General features: G+C 40.3%; 2 protein-coding genes across 3 annotated transcripts in view; one reads left to right on the top strand and one right to left on the bottom strand.

Annotated features, from left to right (window-relative positions):
- The window catches only part of zcchc24 (zinc finger, CCHC domain containing 24), a 39,548-nt gene extending 33,709 nt beyond the window's left edge, over positions 1-5,839 (bottom strand). The window contains exons 1-2 of the mRNA XM_005744761.1: positions 5,334-5,839; positions 2,190-2,390 (exon numbers count right to left, since the gene is read on the bottom strand). Coding sequence (XP_005744818.1) covers positions 2,190-2,390; positions 5,334-5,573 — 441 coding nt within the window. The 5' untranslated portion in view covers positions 5,574-5,839. The remainder of the gene's footprint in view (positions 1-2,189; positions 2,391-5,333) is intronic.
- Positions 5,840-9,512: 3,673 nt separating this feature from the next.
- Positions 9,513-19,333, top strand: part of anxa11a (annexin A11a) — an 11,737-nt gene continuing 1,916 nt past the window's right edge. The window contains exons 1-12 of one of the 2 annotated variants that reach the window (XM_005744758.2): positions 9,513-9,623; positions 12,139-12,408; positions 13,592-13,674; positions 14,695-15,072; positions 15,238-15,325; positions 15,792-15,886; positions 17,268-17,381; positions 17,521-17,611; positions 18,047-18,126; positions 18,218-18,274; positions 18,405-18,498; positions 18,592-18,687. In XM_005744758.2, the coding sequence (XP_005744815.1) occupies positions 12,141-12,408; positions 13,592-13,674; positions 14,695-15,072; positions 15,238-15,325; positions 15,792-15,886; positions 17,268-17,381; positions 17,521-17,611; positions 18,047-18,126; positions 18,218-18,274; positions 18,405-18,498; positions 18,592-18,687 (1,444 nt within the window). In that variant the 5' untranslated portion in view covers positions 9,513-9,623; positions 12,139-12,140. The remainder of the gene's footprint in view (positions 9,624-12,138; positions 12,409-13,591; positions 13,675-14,694; positions 15,073-15,237; positions 15,326-15,791; positions 15,887-17,267; positions 17,382-17,520; positions 17,612-18,046; positions 18,127-18,217; positions 18,275-18,404; positions 18,499-18,591; positions 18,688-19,333) is intronic. The other variant, XM_005744759.2, reaches the window with a different exon arrangement.

Below are 19,333 nucleotides of genomic sequence, written 5' to 3'. Positions count from 1 at the left end.
AGAGAAAGCATCATAAATAAAGGAGAAACTTACTTGACCCTTTGACAGTCTTTGCTCAAAGCACCTCAATAAAAGGCGGTGAGGGGAAGTAGACGAGGAAGCTTTTACATACTCTGTGCTGGACTAGGATGACAAACTTTGCAGGACCCGGTGAAGCAAGAGCTTCTGTTTTCATTGGCAAAGCCTCTCTGAACAGGACAAACTCTTTCTTAGTACGAACACACGACTGCACAATGTAAAACAGAGTACTGATCATTTAGAATGAGGAGTTCTTGTTTAGAGAATGACACCAGACTTGGCGAGCAAGCACTCTTAGGAAGAGCTCTTCTCGCTTGTGCGTCACATATATTATTCGGATCTTCAGCTGGTTAAATAAGGAAGAACTATCCTTGGCTTAGGCATGCAGTGACAGGTGAGAGGGCAATAGTGTAAATGATGCAGCACAAATGGAAGGTAAGCTTATGGAGGAGAAGCCCAGGAGAGACCTAAATAACTGAGATGGTAGGTGTTGAGGCTGTTTGGAGACTTTGCTGCTTTCTGAGTTACTGCTGGCAGTTTAACGAACAGCTGAAATACAAACCAGAAGTAGGGTGAGGGTGTTTCTGACATGCACAATGGAAAGATTCATTTCACTGCTCCCTGCTGTCAAAGGGGTTTTATTTAATAAAGGAACAGTTTAGCCTTTTTTCATCTTGAAACGGTAAAGTGAAACTTAATATACAGCAGATATGGTTTTAGTACTAAAGACACTAAATTGTGAGTCGTTTAATGTGCACCTGTGCCAGCGCCGAGTATCACTTCATCATTGCTCACATCCACATGTACAGTATTAGTTGAAGGAAGATGGAAGGTAAAACGTTACATGTTGCATGATATAGTACAAAACCAAATTCCAGGAAGAGTTGTGAGCGGATGATCTAATTCCCACACACTGCAGTTTGGGGCTGCCCAGGAGATATTTCCTCACTACAGTGGTCTTATACAGACCTCGTGAGACCAGTCATCATATGTCATAAAGCGAGTCAAAGCATTTTAATCTCACATCTGCTCCTCATTACACTTTCATGCAAAAGAAACTTAGGGCTGGGGTTCGGCTGTTGCACCTCACCCAGGGAAAGGGAGAGGAGACAAACGGGGGAGGCAACTGAAAGACGAGGGAGTGTAAGGTCCAACTAAAAACTCAGAAACTCCACAGTTCCAAGGGAAGGTGCTTTTGTGTTCTCCCTATGAAATTAGCTCACTTGGCACTCCATGACTTTGCCTTTACAAGCTGCTACACAACAACATAATGACAGATCGGACCGTAGCAGTTTCACAGTCTAGTCCTAGAAAATACACTTTAATTTTTCTACAGCAGCTACAAACGAAGCTTTTCCTTTCACACATTATGTTCCGCTATAGTTCACAGAGAGACAGATAGGCAGGATAAATATATAAATACTTTTCTTTTCCAAATCAAGCTACGGTTTAGGGGTGTTGACAACAGCTGGAGCCCCATTTGTCACACACTGGTGGTACCCAGTAACCTCGATACTAGACCTCAAGGTGGATTTGTCATGGTGCCTCGCCAAAAAAAAAAAAGGATAAAAAGCTGCATCATAACAGGCTGATTCAGTGGGAAACAGAGACAGGAAAGCTCCCACTGAAATTTCCCACTTAAACTGTGGCTGTAATAGCGACAGTTTAAGTGGATGTTCAACTGTGGATATAAAAACTGTGGCTACATGTCAGAAAATGGCACTTACACTACTTACTTATACACAGTCAACATGATGATCTGATTCAAACCCTTCACCTTTGACTTGGGAGTTTAAAAATATGGCCGTGACATAACATGTGCTTATAACGTGTAGTCTTTTTGTTGTGCAGTGTTTTGCCAGTCAAGACAAACACACACATACACACACACATGACTACAGAAGACAGAGGCCAGTCTGTTTAACAAGTAGGTCAGACCAGATCCAAAAAGAGAGGAAGAAAGAAAAAGAGTGAGGGAGAGAGTGACTGACTGCAGCAAGCTTAGATTTTAGTGTCATTATTGGTTTGTATGAACCAAATAAAAAGTCATTGAAGAAGTCTAATGTCAAGATTAAGCAAATGAGACACACTGAAAGATTTAACAGTGATTATAAGCCATCTGTGTCACCTGATGACTAGATTATGTCATACGTGTGTGTTAACAGTCTCACCTGAGGGCAGTCTTTGATATAGTGGCCCTTGTTGAAGCACAGGTGGCACAAGTAGTTGGGTGGGGGTCTTTTGTTCGGTTTTCTTGTTTCAGAAGAGAGGGAAAGGTCTGAGAAATGGTCCGTCAGGGAGTTGAGTCCGTCCACAATATTGTTCAGGGAGCCATAGGGAGACACGTTCTTATACACGTTGTTGTTTAAGGCCTGAAAAATAACACCAGATACAGCCTGTTGTTAACATGAAACTCTGCTTCTCGTGAAGTGCTTAGATTACGCGCCAGGTTCCTAAATGTGCTCTCTGTCCTGTTTACTGTTGTACAAAAAGTAAAGAAAAACTAAACAAAAAAAACGGAAAAAGAACTCCAAGATAATTTCGCTCATTAAATTCGGAACATCTGGCACGAGGCCCAGCTGTGCTCATGAACTGGAAAAGTACTGCGCATGTCCTCAGAGAAACACAGGACAAAGTATGACTCATTGTAAACAAGATGGGAAGCATGTTCCCCCGGCCACCCAGCGGAACATCAGCATTAACGCCATGCACTGCTGGTGGTAAACTATCCGCCGTCCGAGTCTGTAGTCTGCTCGGAGACACAGGATGCACTGTTGCGTGCCACCAGGCCAACTGAATTCGCAGAAGATGCTCTCTGAATATTAATAGCAGGGAAAGCACTCCCTGCCTTTCCTTATTTCCCTATTCGTTCATGTCTTCCTCTTTTCAAACGCAGTCCAGAAGAGACAGACGTGATTTGACCCCTGGGTGACATTAATCTGATTTTAGCAAATATTCATACAGCCAGGTAATTAACCTAGGAGAAGCCTAACTAATTATCTGGCCTGACATTTAATATCCGAGTGACCGCTCTTGAGAAAAAGAAAAGATGTCAAAGAGTTCGTAGGCATGTGGAAATCCACTGATAAACTCTTTAATATAACCGAAGGGTATGCATCATTTTAGGACACAGGCTTGTGTCTGGGAAATGATGTTACTGTTGATTTTAAATGTTGCACGGCACAGAAACCTTACACTTGGCAACCTAACCAGGGCTGAAAGCCAAATCTCTATCTGGAGACTGTAAGATTGTCTTGCTAACCAGCTCCAGCTTTAAGAGCCGTGTTCATTTATTACTTGTCGTTGCTGTAAATCAAGCACTACAGCTCTGTAGTTTCTCAGTTTCCCATCTGGTGCATGTGTTCCAGCTCTGTGTACTACTGCATCCCTCCTCCAAATGGAAATGTACACATTTAAGTTTTACTGCAGCTTGCGAAATCATTTTTAACAAATAAAAAACAGGAAACTTTGCTCTGTTTACATTCGGAGCATTTCTTCAGTTTGGCTTCAAACCACCTACTGTCAGCCCAAAGGAAACGGATTTCACACACATCTGCTAATGGTGGGGTGAGACGGTTTGTTTATTTTTGCGTGTGTGACTGAGTGACTAGTCCTTGGTAGGTTGTGTGTTTTGTGCCGTGTGGCAATAGATGAGGGGATGACCAGCCACGGTGTGCCCAAGACAGGCAGAACAAGTGTAGCACATCTGTGAGTGTTTTCACAGGTCCGGTGATGAGGTGTCACACAGCAGGAGGTCAATAAAACACTGCTGTTTTTAGGCCAGGCTTGTGGTGCCACCTGGGAACTTTAAAGGTGCACTGATAAGAGGTAGAGTAATCCAGATAGTTTCTAAATTAACAGTAAAAATATGTTAGGGGGGCTTTTCTGCCTGCAACTGGGTTGTGAAGGAGGCTTTTGAGCAAAGCTGTCAGCAGACGAATCTGCGATAAGCGTGCTCGACTTGTGCCCTGTCGACAGCGACTTCATTAATCTATATCGCAATTTCACTCCAAGCAGGCTGTTGTGTGATCCTTCACCGTGAAAACAACCACACTTCGCATTAGTCATCTCATCATCAAATCTCTGCAGTGGTTTGTTTTGCTTGGCTTAGCCGGTATAGAAAGTTGCAAAATCTCCCCCTCCCTCCACCCCTTAAACCGTTTCCAGACTCTATGTGTGTTCCCTCACTTTGAAACACTTTATACTCTTATGGCATTACACAACTGCGTGTAATGTATAAAGCGAACGCCCCATTTTCAGATGACTTTACGTGTTAAGTGACTTCAAAAGCCCCCTGCGGTTGCCACCATTATAATGAACACTGGCTCTAGATGGTGACTACACCATCCATCCACTACTAAAGTTTCCAACACATAGCGTCACTTGAACAGAGATCTAAGAAACTGGGCTGCAGTGCAATCAACGCTGCTCACTGTGTATTTTTATTTATTATAACACTGTCTTTCTGCCCACGCTGTGTGATCATTTTCTGTATGCGGGAGAGATGGAGGGGTCACTTTTGCACAGAGTGCACTATAGGGTATCAGATTTGCACCCTGCACACATTATCAGCATGTTGGTTCCCTAAAATTACTTGGAGGCACAAAAATAGAGAATATGTAAACAAGGACTGATTTTGTTTGCACAACCTGGTCTATTTGAAGGAGTCAGAGACAGCAGACCTCAGCAAGGGGCTGCAGTGGCCTGCTCTCTCCAGACAGAGGCGTGCAGAGGGTGGGGGGGGGGATCTATTTCCATCTCCTGCCTCTCTGATTAAAACATATTTTTCCTCACCACATTAACTTTGAGCCATAACTTATAAATATGCTGAAAGCAGACCTCTTCATGTGTAATCATGTCATCTGGGGGAGGGAAATGAGCTGTGTGATATTTAGATCTTGAAAGATTGTACATTAATTTTAATTTTAACATAAGTATTTAATCCATGAGTGGGTTAGTGACATATTTACTGAGTATTACTGGTGTATTTTTTCTCTTCTAGTATTGCAATCATATACACAGAAGCCTACACAATCGTTTTATATTATGTAAAACACTTAGATCTGCACATAGCAATAGAGCTACATTCAAAGTAGCCCCACCAAAAATGTTTATTTCATCGGACTATTTTAGGTTTTTGTCCATATTAAAAATATCATGGCGGTTATACCAGAATAGCCTATGTTGCAACCTGCATGCTAAAACATTTGCTGCTCAGACAAACAACACTAACACCGTCCAACTCTCCCTAAAATCAGCCACAGTCTCACAACCTCAGATATCCCGGATTTGTACGTAGCATGCCGTCAGTTCACCTCATTTCGCTGCAGCTGGAAGAAGTTGTTGAGATAGTTGGAGTTCAGGGAAGAGCTCAAATCCGCCGCTGCGGGAGTCTTGCTGAAACTGAGATCCGGGTGGGAAGAGTTGGGTTCGGGTCTGAACGCGTCAAAGGCGCTGGTCTGGTGGGGGTCTTGTAAGGAGAGATAGACCCAGTTGAGAAGTTGAGCCGGCTGGTACACGGAGGCACTCGTGTCTATGGCAGACAGCAAGCTCATCTTTCCATTCAAATGTCCAAACTGGATTTCCACCGCTTCTTTTTTTTCTTTTTTGCTGGACTCGTCTCAAATGTTGCTTTTTTCCCGTCCCCGTCCCCAAACTGATGGCAAGTGCTCCCTTTTCTTCTTCTTCTTTCTGTAAAAGGCCCTGTCCTCCTCACGCCGGGAGCCTCGTCCCACTTAGGTGTTACTCAAAAGTCATGGCGTTAACATGTCAGTATAAAAAGTTTTCCCTTGCTCCCCATGGTCCGCTATCTGCCTTTATTGCAGCGGGGCAGAGAGAAGCTCTTTGAATATGCAATGAACGCGGCTCTGCGTCACCGAGGACCAGCAGCCAATCAGCGCGTCGTTTGTTCCAGGAGTCAACCGAGTAACTGCTGTAATAAAGACGGTGTAGATATTCTATTATTTACCAAGTTACTAATATATATGGTTTACTATTTCTCTATTCTTGAGTGGAAACAGGCCTCCCTGATTCTTTATGACATTCAGCCACCTTCTGAAAACACATATTAATATGCTATAAAGAAAAACCTGGATAACTTTAGACATTTAGTCCAGCGGTTAAGAAATCAATAAACTGTGCAGCTTATCAGGACTCTATGGGGCACACTCTGTCGAGCACGTCCCAGCTTCCAGCCAACCCGCATATTCAAGGCAGCAGAGTATGGAGAAAACCTTAAAAACGGCTCCCTCTTGTGGCAAAAATCCCTGCATATATCCACGAATCCAGAAGATACTGGCATTCATTTCCTAGAGAGGTTATTCTGGCTCTTAAGTATGACTACTGCTTTCCAAAACCTAATTTTATCTTGTGCTTTTAAATTTGCAGACTTAAATTAGGAGAATTTTAGGAGAACGGACGTTTGCAATGAGTCACATATATAAACTATATTAACAGATATTTCCCATATGTGCATACATTTACAGTAGAGTCATGTGAAAAGCTCTTTCAGTTCTGAGGTGCATATGACATAATAATAAAACAAATAGACCTAACCAGGTTCTAAAATTAGTGAAATACAACTTCAGATGAACAGTAATACATGTGATCTTACATTGTAACATTATTTCATTAAAACTAAGCCACAACACACATGGAGTGTGCGAAAAACTAAGCACAATCTGTGATTCAGTAGCTTTTGAACCACCCTTAACAGCAATGAGTTGAAGTAAATGTTGTCTGTGCTATTTTATCAGTCTCTCACATGTGTAGGAATTTTGGCCCACTCTTCTTTCCTTGTGTTGCTTGAGTTTATTGGGGTTTGGAAGCATTTATTTCTGCACAGCTTTCCTGCCACAGCATTTCAGTGTGGTTGAGGTCTAGATTTTGCAACACCTTGCCATTGCAGCACTTTGATTCTTTACTTTTTAAGCCATTCTGTTGTAGATTTGCTGCTGTCATTGTCCTGCTGCATGACCGAGTTTCAGCCAAGCCTTAGCTGCCAAACAGATGACCTCACATTTGACTCCAGAATACTTGAGGAGCTCATGATCGACTCAATGACAGCACGGTGCGCAGGACCTGTGGCTGCAAAACAAGCCCAAAACATCGTGCCTCCACCACCAAGCTTATAGTTGCTACAAGTTGTTTGTGCTGATATGCTGTGTTTGGTTTTTGCCAAATGTGGCAGTGTACATTGTGGTAAAACATCTCCACTTTGTTCTCATTTGTGCAGACGACATTGTTCCAGGTGTTTTCAATTTGCTCAGATGCAACTTTGAAAACCTAAACTGTGCTAATGTTTTCTTTTTAGAGACAAGAGGCCTTGTGCTGGCAACCCTTTCAAACACGCCATATTTATTCAGTCTTTTTCTAAATGTACTTTGTACATGAACTTTAACATTTAGGAGTCTGAGGCAGAGGCGGGGATGTCAAACTTATTTTACATTACGGGCCACATACAGCCCACTTTAATCTTAAGTGGGCCAGATAAACTTATCTGGGTATCTATCACTGTACAGAAGTTCAACTGCACATTTGAACTCAGAGATAACAACAGAGAAATGCTGCTGGAAAAAAAAAGAATGACCCTTTGGGCTTAAATTGTAAGAAATAAATGTAAAAAATGACAGACAAGTTCAGATAGTTTGTTACCCAGACTGTCCTGCAGTTATTATAAAACTGAAAGGTTTTGTTAATTAGAAGAAAATGTACATTTTTGTCTTTTTATTGTGAAACAAAAAGTTTCTATAATAGTGAAAAAATGAACTTTTTTGTCGTTTAACTTTTTATCTATTACTTTAGTGTAGTATGAATGTCCATGGGGAGGTCTTTTATTAGTGGGAAGTCCAAAATGTATGCCCTCCTTAATATTTTCCAAAGCAGTCCAGTGAGCTGGATTGGAGTGATTGGAGTTTTTGTCAGGCCAATTATGACCCCATGGCCTTGCTGCTGGGACCCTACTGGGATGTCCCATGAAATTCTCCCATGTATTGAATCTTTCTAATTGTACAATAATGAAGGTCATAGTGTTTGGTGATATAATTCTAACCCTTCCAAAATGGATGGGCAGCAACAATAGGTTCTCTGAGATCACCGCTGATGTCTTTTTGCCTTGGCTTTGAGTTAACACATACCTAAAAACTCCAGACTGGCTAAAAAAGCTTTAGCTTTCATAGAGATGCTGAAATGTATTGATGATCAAAACATATGGCTGCTATTTACCCTCTTAATTCCCAGGTAAGTAGTAAGGGCGTAGTTTGTATTTAGTTGGTTCATTTGAATAAGTAATGATATGGTGAAATGTGTCATATGTTGATGCTCATCTCATCTCACAAAATTTGCAACATTTTTTTCATGTAGCCTATACTTGACAATAGCATAATAAAACTGGAATAGAAAACTTAAAACATTTGGTGTGCCACCCCAATACTTTTAGTGGCCCCCGTATGGCCATTTGGAGGAGCCTTGTAATATCTTTTCATCATTACGTCCTGAACAAAATCATTGGACATCCTCTTCCCTCCCTGAAGGACCTGTACAGCACTCGCTGTCTCACGAGAGCACGTAGCATCTTACGGGATTTCACATACCCAAGTCACCGGGTGTTTAAGTGACCTCAGCAACCTGAATCTCCTGCCCAGATTTGGGTTGCCAAGGTCACAGACAAACAGACTCAAGGACAGCTTTTACAATAGGGCAATAGCCCTAATCAATGCTAACAGCTAACCTGATTGGCTACCTCCCTGGACTTTTTTTTGGAGGGCAATAATAATAATGATGTGCAAGAAACATTCATTAATTTCTTTTATTTATTTATGAAGTCATTCCTTTTTCTTTCTTTCTTTTTTGCTTATACCTTTTTGCGCTTATCACTCCACTTTAAAGTTACTGTGTTGTGTTGTTACTATTTGTGTTGTGTTTTGTTGTGTTTAGTTGTCGAGGTGGGACAGTTTCCATTTTCATTGTACTATTGTACTAGCTATGACTGTGCAATGACAATAAAATGTGTTATCTTATCTTATCTTATCTTATCTTATCTTATCTTATCTTATCTTATCTTATCTTGATAAGTAAAACTTTAGAACAGAATTGGTTGTCCTGTCTTCTTTTCTTTCTTTCTTTTTGGCTGTATATGTTCACAAGCCTACAGCATGGTTTCACTTCCTAATATTTTTTTATTTTATTTCATTTTATCTTTTAAAAATTGCTAAGACTTATTACTGCCAGCTACATTAATCATTACATTTTCTTGTAGCTCCAAGAAAATAAAAATAAATGTACAAAGAAAGGGGATTAACTCGGTCATACACTCAGATATTCTTACCTGAGTAGGGTGTTACCTTCCAGGAACACATCAGTCAAACAACATACCTTTTGTGAAATAATAGCTGTCATGTTTTCCATTAAGTCACCATAGGTCACATATACGTCCAGCAGAGAGTAATTCATTTTTGTTTATAGGCGTTGTGAAAGAGGACGGCTAGAGAGAGAGAGATGGGTGGGAACCTTGAATGGAAACTCTGAGTCCCACCCACACCACTTAAATACAACCAAGCTAGTCGAAGAACTACAAGCTTCCAGGAAGAGACTGCAAGAAAACTAAAGTAAGTGCTAAAAGCGAAAACAGCTTCCTACACAGACTAAAGCGTTGATTGATAGGTTAGTAACGGTTATACCTGAGCTGGGTCGTGGTGTCGTTTTTTAAGGCGTTTTGCTGCTTTGACGTCTACCGAGCTGCGTGTCTTCTCGAAGCAGTCGCTAGCTGCTCTGTCAACGTTATTACAGACATACCTTTGCCTTTAGCTCAGTCGTGGAAAGCTAGAAAGTACACATGCAGGTCGTAGTTTCGTTTTTGTTGCTTGATATTTTGTTATATTTATTTGTAGTTAGTTAGCTTAATGCGGGAAGCGAGCGAGCCTTCAATGGATTAGACGGATATGGCTACTCTATGTAAATACAGTTGGGAGCCAGTTTAACTTGCGAGCTCTCTAAAATTATTAACGCAGGCCCAAAGCATGGCTGTATGTATTTTATAATTAGCGAGCCAAAGGTTGGTTTCCGAGGACTGTCATAGTAGATTTTTAGCATATTATAACACTGGTCACGATGTTTAACCGGTCCAACAGTCGCCTAAGTTATAAAGCGAGTAAACTGCGTATGTTACGATTTCCCAATATTAACAGTCACTTTTTTTAAAGACCGCAAACCCTTAAAAGAACATACATGGAGATGTGACTGCTTACAATTTGCAGGGGAAAACAGTCAGATGTGTTCCCCCTGAACAACATCTAAATGTGTTTAAGACAGATTTGAAACTAAACAGTATTTACTCATGTTTGTACACGAAGACCTTAACCTTAATACTCAGCATCAGTGTTTCTGAGCTGGACATCAGCAGTAGTTTAAGATAATGACGTGTGCTGTGTTGTTTTTAAGATAAAATATTCTAATTTGACCTCTGCATTTCCCTGAGTATCTTTCTTGCCCTGTGTGCTTATTCAGATGCAGTAGCAGCTTGTTTTCATCCTCAGTGCATAAAAGCAGTGAAGACTGTTCCAGTTAAGTCAACTGGAGTCAGTTTTACCACGGAATAAATGGGCCTGCTGGAGGACAAGCTTTTCATACTATGCCTAACCAAAATGAAAGTTTCCTTACCATCCCACCACTGAGCTAAAAGTATCTGTGATCACATGACTATGGAATGAAGAGTCTGTCCTTCATTAGGTTTCCATGACCATGGCCTCTACATTGCTACATTAGCAAAAGTTAATGGCGACTAGAAAAAGACTAGTTCAATTCATATTAAGGGAAGAAAGAAACGTAAAATGAGTTTCTTCAATTGTGCATGGCTTGGTTAACAGTGAAAGACAGTTTGGGGTCAGGGATATAAATCGGCTATAAAACCTGTAGTATCACTATACAAACAAGCATTGTGCAAATATTAGATCAGAAGCCAATTAAAGCACATCATTGTTAAATTCAGAAAAGCAGCAAAATTAACGTGCTTTACTGAGGTGTTGTAAACATTTTAAAAACTTTTATTTATTTATTTTTTTAGTTTTAAACGTGTGAACTTGCCTTGAATAGTAGTTCACACGATTTTAACATGCAGCAGCAGCAACGGTGTAACCGCACACTCCAAACCAGGAAACCAAGGCAACACATAGTCATTACCTTTTCACAGTTATAGGTTCTCAGGTCAGAAGTTCATTTCAACAAAAGATTACAAACATAAAGCATACAGATTTTAAAACTTTTAAATGTGGTATTAACAACACCACAAGTTATTGCTAGGAAAGCCAACTAAAGGTAAGAAAACTAGATTTTGAGGGAAAACCAACTAAAAAATGAGGAAATGTACTTAGTTTTACTTTTTTTAAATTTTTTTATTTTTTTTAAGACTTAGACGCACATGATTGTGAGTCAACTGTTTTCACAGAGTCTTGTGCTTTATTGTAATGCTAAATAATTAACTAATATCCAGGAATTCAAATCTTGCCTCTGACAAAGAACCTCTGCGTAACAGAAGATCCTTTCAGCTGGTCCCTTCACTACAGCTGGTAGTTTCACATGTTTGATTTGGCAGATTTTTATACTGGTTGATGAATTTAATTGGGGACATTTTGCTTGTTACACAAATGTGTAAACCACTACATTGTGGAAATACCATTTATGTAATAATTATTTAAAAAAACAAACAAACCCGGAAGTAATAAAAACTTCAGTAACATATAAAACGGTAAAAACAAAACTGAAAGAGCAAATCGGCTCCAGGGGGCTAACCGAAATTAAACTCAAGACAAAAACACTCAAACGTAACATTCATCTTCCATTTTCTGCTCCATGTTAGAGTAAATAATAAAACCTCATTTGAAAATGCTAAACTATAATGACTCTGTTTAGAAATGCGATGCACATTGCATCATTTGCATATTACTTAAAGGTGCAGTTCACATAAACGTTTGATCTTTTACTTTTCTTTTTCATTTTCAACAGATGATGTACTTTTTAATGGAGGCAGCTGCACAAAATGATAATGATGCTGCAGATTCTTATTATTTGTAAGAGGTTATGTTGTATGGTGGGCATCCCTTTGACTGCTCTGTTTTATGTTTAAAGCAATGAGCTACCCTGGATATCCCCCTCAGGCAGGAGGATACCCCCCTCAGGCAGGAGGATATCCCCCACAGGCAGGAGGATACCCACCTCAGCCTGGGGCTTACCCTCCACAACCAGGTGCTTACCCTCCCCAAGCGGGAGGTTACCCCCCACAGCCGGGTGGCTATCCTCCTCAAGCTGGAGGCTACCCACCACAGGCAGGAGGATATCCACCTCAAGCTGGAGGTTACCCACCACAGGCTGGAGGTTACCCACAGGCACCACCTCAAGGTGAGCCACTGTGCAGGACTGTTAAAGTCAGTGCACACTTTTGCACACTTAAGTAAAGAGAAGATTCATTTCTTTGTAAAGATTTTGTGATGTATATAATTCTACTTTCTGCAGCAAGGTTGTTAAATCTTAGCATGTAGCGCTGGTTGCTGCTGTTGATTGATGGATTAATCCATCAGTTAAATGTGTTTATCGTTATGTCCTGTCAAACTCTGACTGTAATGACTGAAGCAGATGAGTCATTTGGTCCTGTTCAGAGTCCAGCAGACCTTGAATGTGATCTAATTTTATCTTCAGGAAATCTGCACACAAAACAAGTCTGTTTGCACAACGATACACAGCTCTGCACCGTATATACACAAATTAACTGTTGTTGTATGTGACAATGACACATACAGCAACACGGCCAACTGATAAATATCATTTTCATATCTTACTGATGTATTAAATAAATTAAAATGATTGCCTGTCAATCATTTTAACATTAAGCTGAATGCAAAGAAGTTGGAAAGAAAAGAAGTAACATTTATACAACTTTTCATATAATTGCTGATTTGAAGATTTGCTTATTACAGGCTCAATAGTCAGTCTTTATCTGAGGCCAATCTGACGAGCTGCTGGCTGTAGCTTCATATTTATCATACAGACATGAAAGTGATCTTAATCTTTTTATTAACATGTGTTTTGGTTAATGTGAAATGGTGCCTACTTTCAGTTAAGTGGTGTTTGCAGGCAACTGGGATCATGAGAATTTATACTTAATGGACTGGAGTTCATAACTTTGTTTATGTGTCCTTTAACCTTTGACAACAGTGTTTACAAATTGCTTCGGAAATTCCATTACAACAGAAAGAGGAAAATGATATGATAAAGGAAAATTAAAGTGTATATCTAACAGCAGTGATGACCATTAAGGACAATAAAAGATGACATCACCTAAAAACAAACAACATGACTTGAAGGACATTACTCATGGAAGAAGTACCGTCATATCTAAAATCGAAGAATGTGAACGGACTCGTAGTTGGTCAGCATTTCTGCGTTCCAGCTGTTGGCGTTATTCATCCCACATGCAAATTTTAAAATGATCCGCAGAATCTCAAAATGAGCTTTAAATGAAAACAAGGAGCAAGTGCAGTTCCTTAAATTTCCTGAATAGTTTCTTCTTTGTTAACTTGTGCAGGCAGCTGGGGTGGAGGGCCTACAGGTGGATATCCCTCCATTGGTCTTGATGGCTTATCCAACCCTGGATACAATCCTGGCATGGTAAGTTTGATCTCAAAATATACATCCCAGAAAATTGTAAAATTTTGTTTAATGCATGATCACTGGATTTTGCCTTAAATATTCAAGTTAGAATTACACGCCATTAATGGAATATCACGCACTTTCACTTTACGGTAAGATGGTTTCAAAATACGCTTCCCTAAATTCTCAGCATTATTGCTTTTTTTTTTTTTCTCCTTACCTGTTTTTCCTGCATGAAAAGTAGTTATAAACTTAATTTCTGTGTAATGTTCTTAAACATACCAATGCCCTTTTTTTTACTCTTTGACTTTCCCCATGCATTTTCTTTTTATTTGGTCTGTCAGATGTATGCAATGTCATTTTAATAGCTTGGCCACACTTTCTTTGGATTCTTCTTTATATCCTCCTGAGACCCAGAGCTATAAATGTTATTAGTGGTTAAATGGACCATTTTTTTTTTTTCGGCAGGGGTTAAAATTGTTCAGGTTTTATTTCATGACTGAATGATGTGGTGTAATACCGGTATATAAAAATGGTTAGATGACAGAACCCCATCTGATTACTGAAATGTAAGTTTAATAAAAAACAGAGGAGGACTTAACAGACAAACCACACAAAGTCCATCATGGCTAACAAATACTGTGTATTTAATTTAACTGCCCTTCCACATTTCTGAGTAAAGGTTTTGCCTCACTCTGCCATCTGCTTCCTAAAGTATGTACATAGATTGAAAATGTAAAGTAGTAAGTCCAGATGTCTGTTACTAAGGACACTAAAAAAATAGAAAACCCATGCTATCCCCTCGCCAGTACAGAGGAATAATACAGATTGCATAAATAGTATTTGACGGAGAGGTCTCAGACTCATGCCTCATTAAACTCAGTTTGAGTATTTACTTGGAAATATTTATTTTAATCATGGTAATTTGACAAACAAGTGTAACCAAAAAAGGTGTGACCAGCTACCTGTATTAAAAATTAAAAAAATCTTCAAGAATCTGTGCACATGTTATGGGATGACAATATTTCCAAATCACAGGCCAACCAGATCTCTGGAGCCATGGGGGGGGTTCCTCCAAACACGTCCATGTTTGCCCAAGTCCCTGGGGGCTACCAACCTGCCCCTCAACCTGGTGGGTTTGGTGGCCCCATCCCTAACCAACAGTCATGTGGCCTGTACCCACAGCCAGGAGGAACCATGCCACCACAACAAAACCAGGGTCCAGCAATGGGTTACCCTGGTCAGCCTGGCCAGCCAATGCCTGGATACCCCGGTGCACCATCACCCAATCCATCCATGCCAGGTTATGGAGGAGCACCAGCACCTATGCCTGGGTACCCAAATGCCCCATCAGCAAATCCATCCATGCCAGCCTATGGTGGAGGAGGAGCCATGCCAATAGCTCCACCTATCAATGTAAGAGTAGTTTTGTTTGTTGTTGTTTTTTTTAACTTATTTGTTTTAAAAAAAATTAAATGTATTCTTGTTATTCCTCTCTGAATGTGTTTAATGTACTTTGTGTTTACAGTGCAGTGTTGCAAAACTAACTTAATAACCCTAGTTCAAATTAACCTGTTCCAGAGAGGATTCAGGGGAACAATCAAGGACTTTCCTGGAGCTGACCCTCTCAAAGATGCGGAGGTCCTGAGGAAGGCCATGAAGGGCTTTGGTGAGTGTTATGGACATAGACTCTGATCAGGAAGAATAAACTCTATTTTAAGCAAGAAGAGAGAAACTTTCCAGTTTAGATGGGGAGAATTTGAAAAGCTTTATACTGTCTGACTATGTAAATTGTTCTATCTTGTGCCAGAAAATAGGCAAATAGGCAAGACACTCTGGATATTGTACATTTGGGAAACTGTGTTCTGTTCGTTCTTCTGGGAATAATCCCATTTAATATTTTACCTGATTCACAGCCTGATAAATAAGCACATGTTTAGCAGGGTCGCCTTTTTAAAACAATGGGTGAATAGTCATTTATCGTCATTAGCTCAACACAGCCCTAGTTTTCTTCTTTTCTATGCCATTTTCATTTCACTCATAGTGTGAATTAAATGTGAGAAGAAGCCAATTTTTTTTTTTCTTTTTTTTCATTGATCTGTGCCTGACTTGACATCTCTGGCTTGTCTGTGCAGGAACTGATGAGCAAGCCATCATTGAGTTGCTCGGGAGTCGGTCCAACAAACAGCGCGTTCCTTTGCTCCGGTCTTACAAAACCGCCTATGGCAAGGTAACGATTCTCATAACTAATGCCTTTTTCTTTTTTTCTTTTTTTCTTAGTACTGTGTATACAAACAATTTGCCAAAATAGAAACATGACTTTGTCTCATTACATAGCAGTAGGTAAATCATGCTAATAGACCATGTGCACGAGAAAATGCTAACTTCCTGGTTTGAGACCGGATGTGGGGTTGTACATTTCCGGTAGCTTTACTTTGCAGTCAGTCGCTATTGCAAAGATATACTTGAAAACGGAAAGATCGCGTTAAGTTACAAAGAGCAGAAGGTGGGAACACTCACCACTGTTGTGTCATAAAAAGTCGAATGATCAATTTTGACGTTTAAACAGTTTAGATCGATCAGTTGTTTACATCACTCAACACAAGCAGAACTGCATTACTGCAGCAGAAGACACATCGTCCACATTCAGAAGCACATCTCTGTATAGTGACTGGTCTTATGATTTAAACAGGCAAATGTTCAGCATTCAAACTACAGGTGAAGAATAGTCAAACCAGATGTTTCCCCTTTATGTTGAGATCAGCTAGTCCAGTACACACCTACACAGCATGTTAACAAACCGTGAAAAAAAGCCACACAAAAAATGAATGATTGCTGGTAACGGTTTCTATACATTAGCATTTACGAAGGGTATGTTGTGAGTTATCTTCAAAATTACAGTGGTCCCTCGCTATAACGCGGTTCATCTTTCACCTTGCTGTTTCGCAGATTTTTTTTAGTGCAAGTTCGCACGTTTTTTTTTTTTACGTCACATTGTGTCCTGCGCCCTGATCGCTGCAGACGATCTCCTCCGTGACGTTTCTCCTGTACAGTACAGAATCGCTGCATCGATCACTAGCAGTGTGACTCTGAAGTGCAGTACTGTATGTCGACGAAACGTTTTGCACCATCAAAAAATAAGATTGGCTACTTGATTTCACCTATCGCTGGTTATTTTTAGAACATAACACCCGCGATAAACGAGGGACCGCTGTTTACAGATACTGAGAAATATAAAATTTGAATCCCTTTTCTCTTTTGCTCTGAGGCGCGGGGGGGAAAAAAATATCGACAAGTCGATGGACATCATTTACAGATATATTGGGTAAATGCCCAAGACATCTATAGAAATGTAAATCGCCGCTTGATTCATTCATTTGCTTAACTTGTTTTGGACCGTAAACAAGGCGCGAATAGGACACCGGAAACAAAGCTCCCCACAGGAGTTTCCGCACCGGAAGTAGCATATGCTAACGTGCACATAGTCTATCGTGCCGGTCAGATTCAGAGGGGATTGAATGTCCTTAAAGCTGATGTTGTTAGGCCACAGTGGAGTGTTTTGCAGCAAAATTTTCAAGGAGCAGTTAACGATGGTTTTGAACCGCTTTCAGGATCTGATTAAGGATCTGCACTCAGAACTGTCTGGGGATTTCAGGAAGCTCGTCATGGCCATGCTGAAGACCCCCACTGAGTTTGATGCCTCTGAACTCAACAGTTCCATAAAGGTAAATACTGAGAAAATGCATGTTGGTGTGTCGCATCATAACGAAGGTCTGAATGCATGCTCATTGAAAAGACATACACAGGCTGCTGCAATCCAGACAAAGAGGTTCTCATGATATCATTATTCTGTCCTCTTAATAGGGAGCTGGAACTGATGAGGCCTGTCTAATTGAGATCCTGTCTTCTCGCTCCAATGCTGAAATCAAGGAGATTAACCGTATTTACAAACAAGGTTTGATGCTTGAGGGGGTTTTTTTTGTTGTTTTTTTTTTTTAATATGCTGCTTTTCCTCACTGCTCTCTTAACCTTAGTCTCACAGCATGACACCACTGAGATTGATTGCATAGAGGATAAGCTTAGTGTATTTAGATGTGGGTAGCACGATAACGCCTATAAATTCTGATTTGATAGCAAGAAAGCTGTCGCAATTCTAATATCAAAACATATAAAATAAGGGTATTATTTTAATTACTTAATCATTCACTGTTTGCTGTTTTAGCTCTTTATATTTATCTACTTGTGTCCCATTTTCCCCTTTGTCACTAATCTGGGCTACAAAATATTCCCAGATAGCTGTTTGTAGTATATTGATCTGAGAAATTCAGTCACATTTGATATTTTTCTCACATTTGATATGTTTAAAAAAACATCATATTTGCCATATCAGAATACAAGAAGTCACTGGAGGATTCAATTAGTGGAGACACCTCAGGCCACTTCCGCAGGCTCCTGGTCTCTCTCGCTCAGGTATAGTTGTGAAACACTTGTGCACCACCTGCTTTTGTTAGAAACTACTTTCGAATTTGTACTAGGAAATGCGCTGCTCTCTGTTTTGCAGGGTAATCGTGATGAACGAGAAAATGTCGACATCTCGCTGGCTAAACAAGATGCTCAGGTAAAACCTCTGGATTTCATGTTGTTGACTTATGTTCAGTGATTCACCTGCATGTCTTAAAATGGTCAATCCTTGATTTCTTTGAGTGCAAGGACATTCAGTTTGTCACACCTGGCTTTTGTCTAAACAGGCCCTGTATGCTGCTGGAGAAAACAAACTGGGAACAGATGAGTCCAAATTCAATGCCATTTTATGTGCCAGGAGCAAATCCCATCTCAGAGCAGGTATAAATTCTGGATTAGTAAACAAAGGCAAATCTTTGGCGTCCTTTTCAGTCTGTTTACCTGTTTCCTGTGGATTTGTGGTTATGTGTGTAGTGTTCCTGGAGTACCAGCAGATGTGCGGTAGGGATATTGAGAAGAGCATCGGCAGGGAAATGTCTGGCGATCTTGAGAGTGGCATGTTGGCAGTGGGTAAGAATGCGCACACGCCTATTCAAGTTTTTACTTAAAAGAGCCACTCCCATGTGCTGGGAAAGTTAGACTGTGTGCTATGTAAAAGGTCAATGATTGTAGAGGCATGCATGCAGTAAAGGATTCGCTATTAACTATTAAACTGCCTTACTGGATTAATACTGTACTGCAGTTAACTTTGCTAAATGTGTTGTACAGATGCAAGGGTCCTTCAAATGCTTAATCTTTGTTTTGTCTTGCCCTCCTCCTTCTCCCCCTTTTGCCATCAATTCACAGAGATATGGTAGAGTAACCTGTTTTTTTTTTTTGTTTTGTTTAGATATTATTTCTATTTTTTGTGAACTCTTTCATTAGTTTTCCACATCCCCTCTGTGTTATCATTCTGAGTTTTGTGCAGTGCAGTGTTGAAAGTTTGCCACAGTTTTGGGGTTTTTTTGTTTTGTTTTTGGGGTTTTTTTTGTTTTTTAATTTGCTCTAAAGCTTCAACCAATACCTCACCTGATAGGTTTGTAGCTTGAACCTATTCGCTGGAGCGTTAAGGACAATTTGCTACACAGCAAAACAAGACACGAGTTCTTCATGTTTCTCGTGCACGGGAGAGAACTGGACAAACGCCGTTCCTTCGCTTGACCCCAGTTGCTCTCGT

The sequence above is a fragment of the Pundamilia nyererei genome, unplaced genomic scaffold (assembly GCF_000239375.1).
Source record: "Pundamilia nyererei isolate P.nyererei 1_Seehausen unplaced genomic scaffold, PunNye1.0 scaffold00149, whole genome shotgun sequence".
NCBI classification, from domain to species: domain Eukaryota; kingdom Metazoa; phylum Chordata; class Actinopteri; order Cichliformes; family Cichlidae; genus Pundamilia; species Pundamilia nyererei.
Note: the sequence above shows the minus strand (reverse complement) of the source record. Positions and strands in the feature narration are given on the sequence as shown.